Source organism: Podarcis raffonei, chromosome 12 (assembly GCF_027172205.1).
Source record: "Podarcis raffonei isolate rPodRaf1 chromosome 12, rPodRaf1.pri, whole genome shotgun sequence".
In the NCBI taxonomy this organism is placed as follows: domain Eukaryota; kingdom Metazoa; phylum Chordata; class Lepidosauria; order Squamata; family Lacertidae; genus Podarcis; species Podarcis raffonei.
Window position 1 is genome coordinate 33,520,696 of NC_070613.1, and position 13,513 is coordinate 33,534,208.

The window sequence follows — 13,513 nt, forward strand, 5'->3', positions numbered from 1 at the left end:
CCATCTGTCAGCCATGGTAGAAAGCTGGTACTTGGTCATGGGTGGAAAACCTGTAGCCCTCCTGCTGTTGCTGTGGTCTAAGATTCCTATCTTCTCTGACCATTTGTCTTACTCTCTGGACCTGATGAGTGCTGGAGTGTAACAGCATCCCGATCGTCACAGTTTCCTCACCCCTGCACTAGACTATACTGGTCGTTGCTATGACACAGCCTATCCTTTTATACACAGTCCTAGCGCATTTGAAGTGGGGAGCATTTTTAATAATCAGATTTTAATTTATTATTTTAGTTTCATATTTTTTCCAGTGTAAATGGCTGTTTGACATCATTTTTAGCAGTAGCAATGTGATGGTGCAATGCTTAACATGGTTATCCTATGCACGCTTACTTGATAGCAAGGCCAAGAGAAAATCTGTGGCATTTATGTCTGAGTAAGCGCTGTGGTCTAAACCACAGAGCCTAGGGCTTGCCGATCAGAAGGTTGGCGATTCGAATCCCCGCGACGAGGTGAGCTCCTGTTGCTCGGTCCTTGCTCCTGCCAACCTAGCAGTTCGAAAGCACGAAGTGCAAGTAGATAAATAGGTAGCACTCTGGCGGGAAGGTAAACGGCGTTTCTGTGCACTGCTCTGGTTCGCCAGAAGCAGCTTAGTCATTCTGGCCACATGACCTGGAAGCTGTACGCCAGCTCCCTTGGCCAATAAAGCGAGATGAGCGCCGCAACCCCAGATTCATCCACGACTGGACCTAATGGTCATGGGTACCTTTGCCTTTACCTTTACCTTTAAACATGAAAAGGCTGAACATGGATTTGTGTACTTTCATGTATCCAAGTGCCAGTGAAAACACACTATTTGTTCACTATTTGTATGGTTGGAAGCACATGCAAGGAGATAACAGGTTCAGTCCTTGGCATTTCATGGTAGGAGTAGGAAAGAAGCTTGTCTGAACCCTGGAGAGTCAGTGTACAATACTGAGCCAGATGAACTAATGGTCCGATCCTATGGTGCTGCTTACTAGAATATGGCTGTGCAAATGACAAACAGTAAGTTGGCAAAATACAACTGAAAAGTTTGAGGTAACCAAAGTTTAGAAAATGAGGGCTCTGCTCTGCTTTCTATGGACTTGTTAAAATAGGTTATTATTTAGCAATCAAAGATTAATTGTTGAAAACAAATTACTGCAGAACCAACAGCCACATAATGAAATGATCTATTATATAAATCGCGTCTTCCTGCAAAGTGTGTTTTAAAACCGCCGATATTTGTTTAACATACAATTACTGTCTAACACAATCAAAATTAAAAGCCAGTAAGGAACAAACCATTTAAATGATTGCTGAGCGCTCTCTCTCTCTCTCTTTTACTTAAAAGCTGTCCATCCTGCCCTCACCCCCCCAAAAAAATTAGGAAACACTAGTTACTACCAAAGGTCAAAGGTCTATCTTTCATAATGAGGTATTTTAGGATTAGGATTAATGGCTGTGGAATGTCTACATGTGTTTATGTATATATGACACATGGGTCCTTCTTATGGCACCGATCCTATTGGGGATATTGTGTTCATGAAGCAATTGATCCAACCGCTATGGGAGGTTGGTAGCAGAGCATGTGTTTTGCATTCAAAATGGCCCAGGTTCAATTGTTGGCATCTTCAGGTAGGGCTAAAAAAGAATTCTGTTGGAAATCCTGGAGAGCCACTGTCAGTCATATAAACCAAGGTTTTCCAAACTTGGGCCTCTGGTTATTTTTGGATTTCCTCCTCCTCCTCCTCCTCCTCCTCCTCCTCCTCCTCCTCCTCCTCCTCCTCCTCCTCCTCTTCTTCTTCTTCTTCTTCTTCTTCTTCTTCTTCTTCTTCTTCTCCTTCTTCTCCTTCTTCTCCTTCTTCTTCTTCTTCTCCTTCTTCTTCATAGCCTGCCCATCTGGCTGGGTTTACCCAGCCACTCTGGGCAGCTTACAGCATATCTAAAAATATAATAAAAACATCAGGCATTAAAAACCTCCTAATACAGGACTGCCTTCAGATGTATTCTGAAAGTTGGGAGATGTTCCACAGGGAGGATGCCACTACTGAGAAGGCCCTTGTTACCAGGACCAGTGGTCAGGGATGATGGGAACTGCAGTCCAAAAGCAGCTGGAGCTCCAATTTTGTGTAGACAGCACTGAGGTAAGTCACATCTACACTGTACAATTAAAGCACGTGGCTTCTCCCAAAGAACCATGGAAATTGTTGTTTAGCCCTTGAAGAGCTTCAGTTCCCAGCACCCATAACAAATTGCAGCTCCCCAGATTCCTTGGAAGAAGCCATACATTTTAAATGTGCATTAAATGTGCTTGAAATGTATAGTGTGGATGTGACCCTTAGATTAACCAATGATCTGACTTGGTATAAGGCAGCTTCCTGCCTTCTACTTATTTGTCGTGGCAGCAAGCCTTAAGTTAATGGTTTTCTTACTTCCAAGAACCCCATACATTGGCCCATTTGGCAAGGGACCACTGAACATCTGCCATGGAAACCCAGTGGGAGAGCCTGTTTCATGATGTAAGATGCACCTTCAGCTCACGTATGGCCTTGACCAGACCTGCTGGGTCTCACCACTGGCCCTCATGAACTAACAGCACTGGTGGGCAAGGTGTCTTTCAGTACACCTGTACTACTCTTTTTATTGAGGAACCCCTGAGAAGCTTCCAATGGATTCTAGGGTTCCTTGAATGCCACTGCTATAGAAAAATGTGAGGTTGCTGGAAGAGTAGAAAGAGGGCGGTCTCTGAACTGAAGGCATATGCCCCAGCAACATCACTGCAGCTAAGCAGGCCTGGGTCTAAAGAATGCCTGAATAAGAGCCCATCTTGGAACCACCTGGATGCCAAATAGAGTTCCGCAATGGAACAGAGGCAATATAAAAATGGGCTCAATAAATACTATAATAATAATAATAATAATAATAATAATAATAATAATAATAATAATTTATTATTTATACCCCACCCATCTGGCTGGGTTTCCCCAGCCACTCTGGGCGGCTCCCAACAGAATATTAAAAACATGATAAAACATCAAACATAAAAAACTTCCCTGGACCTCCGTGTCTGAGCTGAACGATGCCTATGTCTTACGTTAGAGAGGACAATTCTCTATCTGTGGGGTGATGGTTCTGCATTTGAAAGAGTCCTTTCTTTGAAGGGTTGACTGATCCGAGGCCAGTGTAAAGATAAAGAAGGCTAAGAAGGAAGTGGAGAGGTCATAAAGTTCCACACCAACAGTTAACTCCTGAACAGTAGACTGACCGGCCACATTGGTCACCTGGTCACTCACTGTGTTAGGATAGATTGTATTTCTATTTCAGTAATAGTAATTATTTTTAAAATAGCATCCCTCTATATATATTAGCATATGCAACTTTTAATGCAAAACTCTTTTTTGGTGATGCATCGCCTCTCTTTTTTATTTTTTAGCGATGCTATGCTAGGAGAGAAATACAGCAGCCCTCTAAACTAGCACATTGTTTTCTTTAGTTCTCACTAGCTCCAGCCCGTTGCTGGAAGGGTGAACTATCATTTCATGCTTGTATGGATGTATTTATTTAGGACACAGAGCCTGATGACTCAGGAAGTTATGTAAAAAAAAAAAAGACATGACCCAGTTAATTTTAGATGCTATTGTTGGAAGCATATCAATGAAAATTAATCAAACGGTCATGAAAGAACCGCAAGGATAAAGTGCAGAACATTGGTGGGTGGGAAGGCTCTTGGCAGCGGCCACTACAAAGGTTTTAATGAGAGGAAAACACATTCTCAAGCAAATTAGAGAGTAATGGTATGATTAAATGGTAAATAATGGTTAAGTGCATGACTAAAAGACAAGGACAGTGGAGATCCAAAGTTGCAGGAGTGGTGTGTCCTCAGTGTGCTCCTTTGAATAGCCAATTCCTTTCCTAGGAATTCAGCATGGATTTCAAGGAGGATGAGGGGAGTGTAGGGGCTGTGCCATAGGAGGCAGGAGGATCTGGCGTCCATTGGGACTGGTAGGGCAGAAGGCTGGGAGCCAAGCAGTAGGTGGCGCCAGATCCAATGACAGACAGAGACAACTAATTCCATCTTCGTCCCCACCTTCCTCCTTTCTGAGTTCTACAAGACACTTAAGACGAGGCAGCAGCAGAAAGCTCCTGGACTGGTTATAAGTTAAGAAGGCAGGTAGGTGTGAGCTGGCCAAGGCAGACTACCCCAGTGGGTAGGATAAGCGTTTTAGAGTAATTGCCTGTGAAACAAAAAAAATTGAGAAATTCCAGGACAAGAGTAAGGCTCTTTGCACAAGCGTGAGAAGGAAGACCTGGTGGCACCCTGTGAGTGTTAGCTTAATGATCAACTTCCTGATGAATTAATGGACTGAAATTATAATTGTTGCTGACGATCTAAAAAAGACGTCAGGTGGTTCCATGCACTTAAAGGGGGCTTTGGTCTTATATATATATATATCAGGGATGAGATCAAGGGTAGTGAAAGTTAAAGGGCACTCCCCACAAAAAAGCCTTCCTTACCTCATTTGCCCCTTCAGCTTTCAGGCACAGTGTATGATGTAATTAATTTTTAGAGCTGTACCTAGGGTCCCTTGCACCCTTGGCAAGGAGCTGTATCCCTGCTCCCAAAAAAGAATTATTATTATTATTATTATTATTAGTGCTTTTTTCTGGGGGGGGACACAGGGGTACGCATACCTGTAAACATTTTGTGGATCTTTGTACTTTTGTCCATTTACTGTATTTATTTTTCCTGATTTGAACTACAAAATGGTGATTGAGGCCCCCAGGCAGGACCCAGTTTCGCCAACCCCTGGGTATGCCTCTGTCCACAGTGAAATCTTTGCTCACTGAATAATGGTCATTATCACCCCAAACTAGTTTTTTCGGAGTCTCCACTTGAAGACTTTGGAAAGTTGCCTTATACTGAGTCAGATCATCGGTCCACGCACAGTGGTACTGTCTGCACTGACAGGAGTGGATCCCTAGGAGTGGATCCCTAGGGCAGCCAGTTGGTGTTGGACTATGTCTCCCATCAGCCCTCTCCACCGCAGCAAAAGATCAGGGATGGTGGGACTTGTAGTACAATAGCAGCTGGAGGGCAACATCTGGAGGGGAAGTCTTCTCTAGGGTTTCAGACACACCTGTTTCCCCAACCTACATGCAACTCCAGTGATTAAATCTGGGACCTTTCGAATGCAAAGCATGTGTTATGCCACTGAGCTACCACACTTCTCCAGCAGAGGGACTCAGAAGAGTGAATTCATAGGTGTAGTTTACCTGCTCAGCTTCCGTTGTTCTGGAGTGGATCATTGAAATGGGTGGGACTGATCTAACATAGCTGCTGCCTGATACGCAACAATGATGTGGGATGGATTGGGCTGGCAAATATTGGCACCCACCAAACTGGTGGTTCTGAAAGGGGTTTCTATTTAAGGCTCGACTGGAAACCTGATTTTCCAGTTGAAAAAGAATTTCCATTCTAAATGTTTTCCCCAAACTGTCACAGTTCGTAGAAGAGGCCATTTTACTATAAATCTTACAAACCCACCTCCTTTGTAGTACGGTATGCCCAAATGGAAATGGGATTTGTGAAGCCACTTTCACAATTGGCACAAAGTGTCCATGGTCTCATCTGGAAGGCCAGGGCCAGGATCTGCTCCTGGTTTCTGAGGTTTTGTGTGACTCAGAAGACGTGGGAAGAAAGCAAAATGTCCTCGCTGACCTCTCCCTTGTCCTACCTCCTCATCTGACAGGAGTTTGGAAGGTTGATTGTCCTGGTTGTGTTTTGAGGAGAACAGCTTGCTTCTCCAAGTTCTTGTGACTATGTTGGTTTTTGCTTTGGGGTTTTTCTTAATCGTTTGGCATGAACCAAAGCCCATCAAAAGGCAAGTCTGGGATTTCTATTCCACTGTTTTGCTCCTCTCGCACTGCAGGGGGATTTCCTTTAGGAAGCTAATGTCTTTTGAAGGTTTTTGGAACGTGCAGGATCCAAGCCTGCCTTAAGATTTTCCACAGGCTGCCGTGGGGCTCTTGGGCAAAGTCATTTCCACTCCATGCAGCAAAGTCACCTGGGTGGTTGTGGGTTTTTTTTACCACGTATTATTAAGCCAAAGAAAAGCCCCAATTCCCAATTGTTATTCTGGTAACTTTGAACATTGATAAATGGCATTTTTCTTCTTCTTCTGGGAGATTGTAAACCAAAAGTGCAGTTGTTTGCATAGGTGTTTTCTGGGGCTTAATCTGAGCTTGGGCTCACTATGCTTATCCCAGACCCTAATAATTCATTTATTTAGTTTCTTACATTAATACGAACACCTTCGTTACATTTCAGAACCCAAGGCAGCATACCTGTGCTTCCTAACTAGCCACTCAACACACCCAGCCTCAGCAAGATGGCTGCCTCATGTGCTTTCAGACTGTACACTGAAGTGCAATAATTTCAAATGCGCTGAAAAATGTGAAGAAGACGTTGTCTGTGAGCATGGTCAGAGTGTCTTTCCCTTACCACTGAATATGCTCAGGCCATCCCTTATTATGAGGCTGGCCTTCCCCTTCAGATATGGTAGCTTCAAGAAGACTCGAGTCCTGGCAGCTGTCCTTGCAAAATAAACATCTGGCATTGTCTCCAGAGACATCAACAAATATTCCACACCGATATTTCCTGGAAGCATCAGCAAGTAGATTGCCTTCCATTAACATGAAAGAAAAGAAAAATCAAATTGTTTGCTTACATTCTGTGGTTTGTCCCAGGGAATTCATAATTTGTGGTACCTTTTACAGGGAATATTTTTCACTGGTCTTCCTGGGAATATATTATAATAATTATTTTTTAACCACAGCTGCCTGAGACATAATTCCTCAATGTCTTCTTCCATTGATGTCACCAGTAAAAATTGTGGTAGAGAGTGGGCAGAAATAAGCCTTGAAGCACACTGTAAGTCTCCACGGCAGCTAACAGACTCCCCAGGGTAGGTGTGCTGGTCAGTTATAGCAAAGAATACACCAAAGTAGTCTCATGGCCCCTTAAATTTTTTCACAGATTTATTGCGGCAGAAACTTATCTGGACTAAAATTCACTTCATCAGATAGATCAGGGGTCAGCAATCTTTCAGCCGTGGGACGGTCCACTGTCCCTCAGACCATGTGGTGGGCCGGACTATTTTTTTTTGGGGGGGGATGAACGAATTCCTATGCCCCACAAATAGCCCAGAGATGCATTTTAAATAAAAGGACACATTCTACTCATGTAAAAACACACTGATTCCCAGACCGTCTGCTGGCCGGATTGAGAAGGCGATTAGGCTGGATCCGGCCCCTGGGCCTTAGGTTGCCTACCCCTGAGATAGATGATAGATAGATAGATGATAGATAGATAGATAGATAGATAGATAGATAGATAGATAGATAGATAGATCGATCGATCGATCAGGATATCGGTGAACACAGCAAAGCACATCATAAATGTGCAACAGTACATGCTAAAATACATCATAAAACAGCATAGCTCAACAGACTGAAACTGACACGGGGACAAATAGAAGATGCTTTCACTCCAGTATGGCTCCCCTTTATTACATACACAGCCCAACAGGACAACAAGAACCCACCAGCATTCCTTCCCCTGCACATGCAAGCAAATCTTACTGCAGCCAACTGAGGACAACCAACCACGCCCTGCCCTCCCAACCTCTCTCATTACCAAGGTAATATAATAAATGAATAGAAAGAGAACCTACCCAAGTGGCACTGACACACACACACTAAGTGAAAGAATATAAATGTTACCACCCCTCTCCCCTCACTCTCCCTTTTTCTGCTTCTTCACCATACTTATTCTGTATACAACACTAATGTCCTATATCAAATGTAACTGATCTGTAGAAAGACTCTACAACCTGAAATAAGAGACAATGCACGTGCTTTTGTAAACCAAGAAAATATTTAATAAATTAAATCATAATCATAATCATAATCAATCAGCATAGCTCAAACAGCAGAGCAGATGGTCTTTTATTCCCCTCTGGCCATTTCTGCTTTTGATGATGAATGCCCACTTCATTAACCCAATAGATTAGGCTTTATTTCTGCCCACCAAGTTCATATATGTTGGTGGTTGTATAGGAGAGCAAGGTAACAGCTTTACCAGGTATGGGGAACCTGTGGTCCTCCAGTGGTTCCTGGTCAATACTCCCATCATCCTTGATGGGGTGAGGAGGAGCTTGAAAAGGGTTGGTTGCCTCATTTTTGGCAATCAGTGTTTACATAGGTTATATACTGGAATGAAACATGGTTATTATGCTCACCAGGTTAGTTTTCTGTTATCCAATTGCATGTTCCTGAGAGGTAGGAGTCTTAGTCACTTACACGAAAAGCTGAGAGAAGTCTTGACGTACCTATGAGACCAAGTTTGTTGCACAAATCCTACTTGTGGGTTTCCCACAGACATCTGTTCGGACACTGTGAGAACAGGATGCTAGTTCCACTTCTGAAACATCCAGTTTGGGGAGTATGGACTAGCTCCTGCTGTCAGTAGCCTCCACCAAAGGGTGAATAAACCTGTCAATTTCAGTTTCTCTCAGTTCCTCTTTTTCGCAGTCTTAAATTCATTTCTCCACGTGTCCAAAGCAACTTGCGAAAATTCTCAGGAAGATTGCTCAGCCTTTGAGTGTGACTCTCTCGTAAAACACACATTTTTGCATGCAGTTCTAAGATATATATTTTGACATGCATTTTCTCCTGCTATAGTGGATTTTTGAAATAATAATTTTCACAAACATATGCATTCCTTTTCACCCTTTCCCCTAACATGTGCATTCTTGTACACATTCTTTGATTGAAAAACTGGTTTGCAAAATTCAGAGATATGCAAATTTCAAAGGATAATTGCATTTCAGTTCATGTACTGGATTGAGAAGTGCAAATTAGGTAGCTACTCATTAAAATGCAGACAAGATCAAAATTCTCCTCCACCCCCCCCATTAGTTTAAGTGAGCACAAAGGTGACAGGGGCCCCCTGCTGGCATAGCCCAACACAGCCAGGCAAATCTGGGCAGAGGAACATCTCCCCATCCAACCCCACTCCAGTATGGCAGATCAGTGTTTCGGTTGCTTTGCCAATCTGGAGCTAGCCCTAAAGCTATAATCCTGTATCCACATCTCTGTGAGGAAGCCCCAGTGAATGCAGGACTTCTGAGGAGACAAGTTTAAGGATGCACTCTTATTGTGCCATAAGCTTTTACAAACAAGAGCCCACCTCATCAAATTCATCTTGAGAGTCTTGTTTGGTGGGTCAAAATGAAACAATTTCAGAAGATATTACAAAATCAGCAGGAAACTTTCCCCCAAAGTTTTAGAAAATCACATTACTACAATAAAATGTTTCTGGTCTCATATGTATGATTTAATACAGTTTCAGAATGCAAACAAGATATTGGACTAAGATGAAGTTTTCATTCTTAACAGAAGCAGTTAAAAAAGAGAGAATTGAGTTTCTTGCACAGTTAAACAGTCTATGGAAGTAAGTTGCCCATTAGTCATTAATTTCCTGTAATACAACAAAGACGATTCACTGCCCCCTGCACTGCCTTGATATTCTGCATCTGAAGATTGTATGTATAACATACAGATGGAAATAGAGATCCTTAAGGTAAAACAGAAAGTGACAAGTGGCAAAACATCAAAGTTTACCCACATCCCATTCCTTCCTTGCTTTTTATTATCCTGTCTAAATTTAGTCTTTTATAGAAGTATCCCCACCCCTCCAGTTTTCTCCACCAAGGAAAGCTGAGATTAAATTGCAGAATTAAGTTTTGTTTTTTAACCTATGTATAATTTGAAAGCAGCATGGTAAAAGAGCAAACCTGGAAAGATGAATTTTCTAACAACTCACACCCTAGAGCAAAGATAGGGAAGCTGTGGCCCTCTGTTGGACTCCAACTCCCATCAGGCCCGGCAAATGATCGTGGATGATGGGAGTTGTAATCAACATATGCAATCAGCATCTAAAGGGCCACAGATTCCCCATCCATATTCTAGAGATCTCTGATAAAGATTGACAAAGGTGGTGTTACAAACATTGAAAACACCCTGAAAACACACAAATATTCATCTGCGGGCACAATGGCAGTGGTAGAATTAGAAAGAGGTCATTATGTGGGTTAAGTCAGTGGTGGCACACAACCAGTTTGGGTTTGTGGCCAAATGTTCCTCTGATCACTATGTGTTATTGCATAACATACTCTTGTTGTTGTCATTTAGTCGTTTAGTCGTGTCCGACTCTTCGTGACCTCATGAACCAGAGCACGCTAAGTACTCCTGTCTTCCACTGCCTCCTGCAGCTTGGTCAAACTCATGTTGGTAGCTTCGAGAACACTGTCCAACCATCTCGTCCTCTGTTGTCCCCTTCTCCTTGTGCCCTCAATCTTTCCCAGCATCAGGGTCTTTTCCAGGGAGTCTTCTCTTCTCATGAGGTGGCCAAAGTATTGGAGCCTCAGCTTCAGGATCTGTCCTTCCAGTGAGCACTCAGGGCTGATTTCCTTCAGAATGGATAGGTTTGGTCTTCTTGCAGTCCATGGGACTCTCAAGAGTCTCCTCCAGCACCATAATTCAAAAGCATCAATTCTTCAGCAATCAGCCTTCTTTATGGTCCAGCTTTCACTTCCATACATCACTACTGGGAAAACCATAGCTTTAACTGTACGGACCTTTGTTGGCAAGGTGATGTCTCTGCTTTTTAAGATGCTGTCTAGGTTTGTCATTGCTTTTCTCCCAAGATGCATACTCCAGTTGTTGTTAATGTGTGCTTGTTCTCCTGTAATGATTTGCATGGTTGTTGTTTTTCTATATGCTAGGTTTCGGTCACCTCATCCAACAGTTGTTGACGCTCGCAGGTGGTCGCATGGTACTGGTCTTGGAGGGAGGACATGACCTTACTGCCATCTGTGATGCCTCAGAAGCCTGTCTAAATGCCCTACTCGGAAATGAGGTAATCAAAAGGCCAAAATGCTGACAAACAATGCATGCTTCCTGGATATTTTGCTGTGCCATGGTGGACTAATAGTATGTGATATCAGGGTGACAGGATGGTAGGGTGGGTTTGCCCTAAATGTAGAATGAAAATGTCACCCAGGTATGTTTGTGGACAGAACTTGACATAGTGGCAGCAAAGCCCAGATCTCCAAATGTGGATTGCAATGAGTAGCTTGTAAAACAGTGGCGGTGAACATTTTTCAGCCTAAGGGCCACATTATCATTTTGGAGAACCTTCTGGGGAGACTGCATGCTGGTGGTAGGTGTTGCCAGAGACAAAAGTGGGTGGAGTAAGGGATGTAAATGTTACCTTTGTGCAGTAGGCTAGTTTTTACACACGTTCATGCACCACTCTCTATCCTTCATCCAGACAAGCAAGAAGCATTAGAAGAGTTTGAGGGTGTATTCCAGGCAGGCATAAACACTCAAGCAGGGCCGGTGTTCTGAGGGGGGTCTCCTGTGGACCAGATAGAGAGACCAGAAGTTTTCTACCTCCATTGTAAAGATGTGGGATGGCAAGTGGAAAGTGAGCAGCAAGTGGGAAGAGGAGCCAAACTCCATTTATAAATGGATTTATTATCAGAACACAAGATCGCTGTTCCCAAAATGTGCTTTTTTTTCAGGGCAAAATTGTGGCCCCAGAACATGTGAGATCATGGCAGCCACATGGATGGCAACCTTTGCCCCTATCATCCCCCTTAAAAAAAACTGATCTCTCCACCATTTTCACCAGATAGCCATGGAGCAGTGAGAATGAAGGATATTGGAGGGACACACACATGTAAAACAGCCCTTCTGTAAGTAGAAGGCACCATAATCAATATCCTGCAAACCACTTTGAAGCCTTGTATTCAAATGGAGCAGTGCTAGACTGACTGCTTACACATTACATCACAAAGAGAGGACACAGATTCACATTAAAAATGCATTTCTATGTGTGTGCGTGCGTGTGCATGTGCAAATTTAGAAATCATTACTATAATTGAAACCGAAATGAAATCCATCTTAGCATAGTTGGGAAGGCTGTCACCAGGTGACCTCTTCAGGGGCTAATGGTTGGTGGGTGACATCAAGGACCCCTCTGCTTTCCCTTCTTAATCTTTAAAATGGACATGGACCAGAGATTCCTTACAAGAGAAGATTGTCCTCTGAGAGCCCTCCCAATGCACACCCTAAGATAGGTTAATTTTTTTAATAGCTAAAAGCCCAGTATATTAGGAATATGACTGGTCATCCACTAACTTTCATGGCCAGCAGAAAAGTATGTTTCAAACAACAACAACAATAACAACAACAGTCGTTAAATTGAGCCACGCATTATCATAATTAGAAGATGCCGTTCTCTGCAGGTGCTTAACTGGGTAATTAGAACTCATTTCCCAGCAATTCCCTTCTGCAAACAGTGCTAGCGGAGCACTAGCCGTAGTTCAGAAAACACTGGCAAGGCCAGTGCTGCCTTCTCAACACAGCACACGCAATTGAGCTTAAATTAGGAAGGTCAGGAAAGGCCTTTTTAAGGCACTCTGCAGTTTGTCAGACGTATTTATTCATGTGCTGAGGATTAGAATTCATAAACATGAATGCAGGGGGCTTTGGAATACTTTTGCTTTGCCTTTGTTGTTCTTGGCTGGGACTCGTCAATGCAGCAGTATGCGGCTCTGTCCACGCTACTATCAGCACACACACACACCCCACATGCACACCCGTACACACACACAAATCTACAAAACAAGCAACTGTCAAATGAGCAGGGACCTTCCAGCATTCATGGGGAGCCAGGCAGACATGCAGATGTAATGTCCCAGACTCAGCAGCAAGAAGGGCTTGTTTGAATTAATTTTGTCTCAGAATCTCTGGAAGGAAAACATCCTGAATCCCAACAATGTGGAAGAAATGAATAAATGGAGGACCGGGCTGGAGAAGAAGAATTGCTTTCTGTATTGTGACTTGCACAAATTTGATCAATTTAAGAAGATAGCATTGTCTCCCACTTAAGAAATGGATGAAAATTAGAGAAGGAAGAAATGATTGGGGGAGGGGGGAAAGCGTTCAGAAAAATTCTTCTGACAATAGCGTAGAAATAAAACAGGAATTAAGATGAATTGGTTGGAGTTGATGGATTATGGAGAATCACCTTCATCTCTCGTGGCTCAAGCAGATTAAGGCAACTCTTGCTGGCCAGGGGCTGTGTGAAGATCCATTGGATGCAGGGGAAAGGGAGATCCACCAGTGGAGTGGTACTTCCACCACTGGATCGCAAAAGCCAATGGTTTGCAATAACTTGGAGCAGGGCCTTGTTTGTTTGCTCCTGATCCATGGAATAGCACTCCTGTCAAGATATGACAGCCACCTGCTAACATGCGCTTTTTGGAAACAGTTGAATATATTTTCGTTCCAGCTTTCCCAGATGGATAAATGGGTCCATTCTGTACTGTTTTAATTTTCTAAGAAATATATTGCTATTTTTGCA

At 43.1% G+C, this 13,513-nt stretch overlaps 1 protein-coding gene across 10 annotated transcripts in view; it reads left to right on the forward strand.

The window, feature by feature from the left end:
- The window catches only part of HDAC9 (histone deacetylase 9), a 472,213-nt gene that overhangs the window by 435,315 nt on the left and 23,385 nt on the right, over positions 1-13,513 (forward strand). For all 10 annotated transcript variants that reach the window (XM_053359136.1, XM_053359133.1, XM_053359143.1 and 7 more), the window contains one exon: positions 10,866-10,999. In XM_053359136.1, coding sequence (XP_053215111.1) covers positions 10,866-10,999 — 134 coding nt within the window. The remainder of the gene's footprint in view (positions 1-10,865; positions 11,000-13,513) is intronic.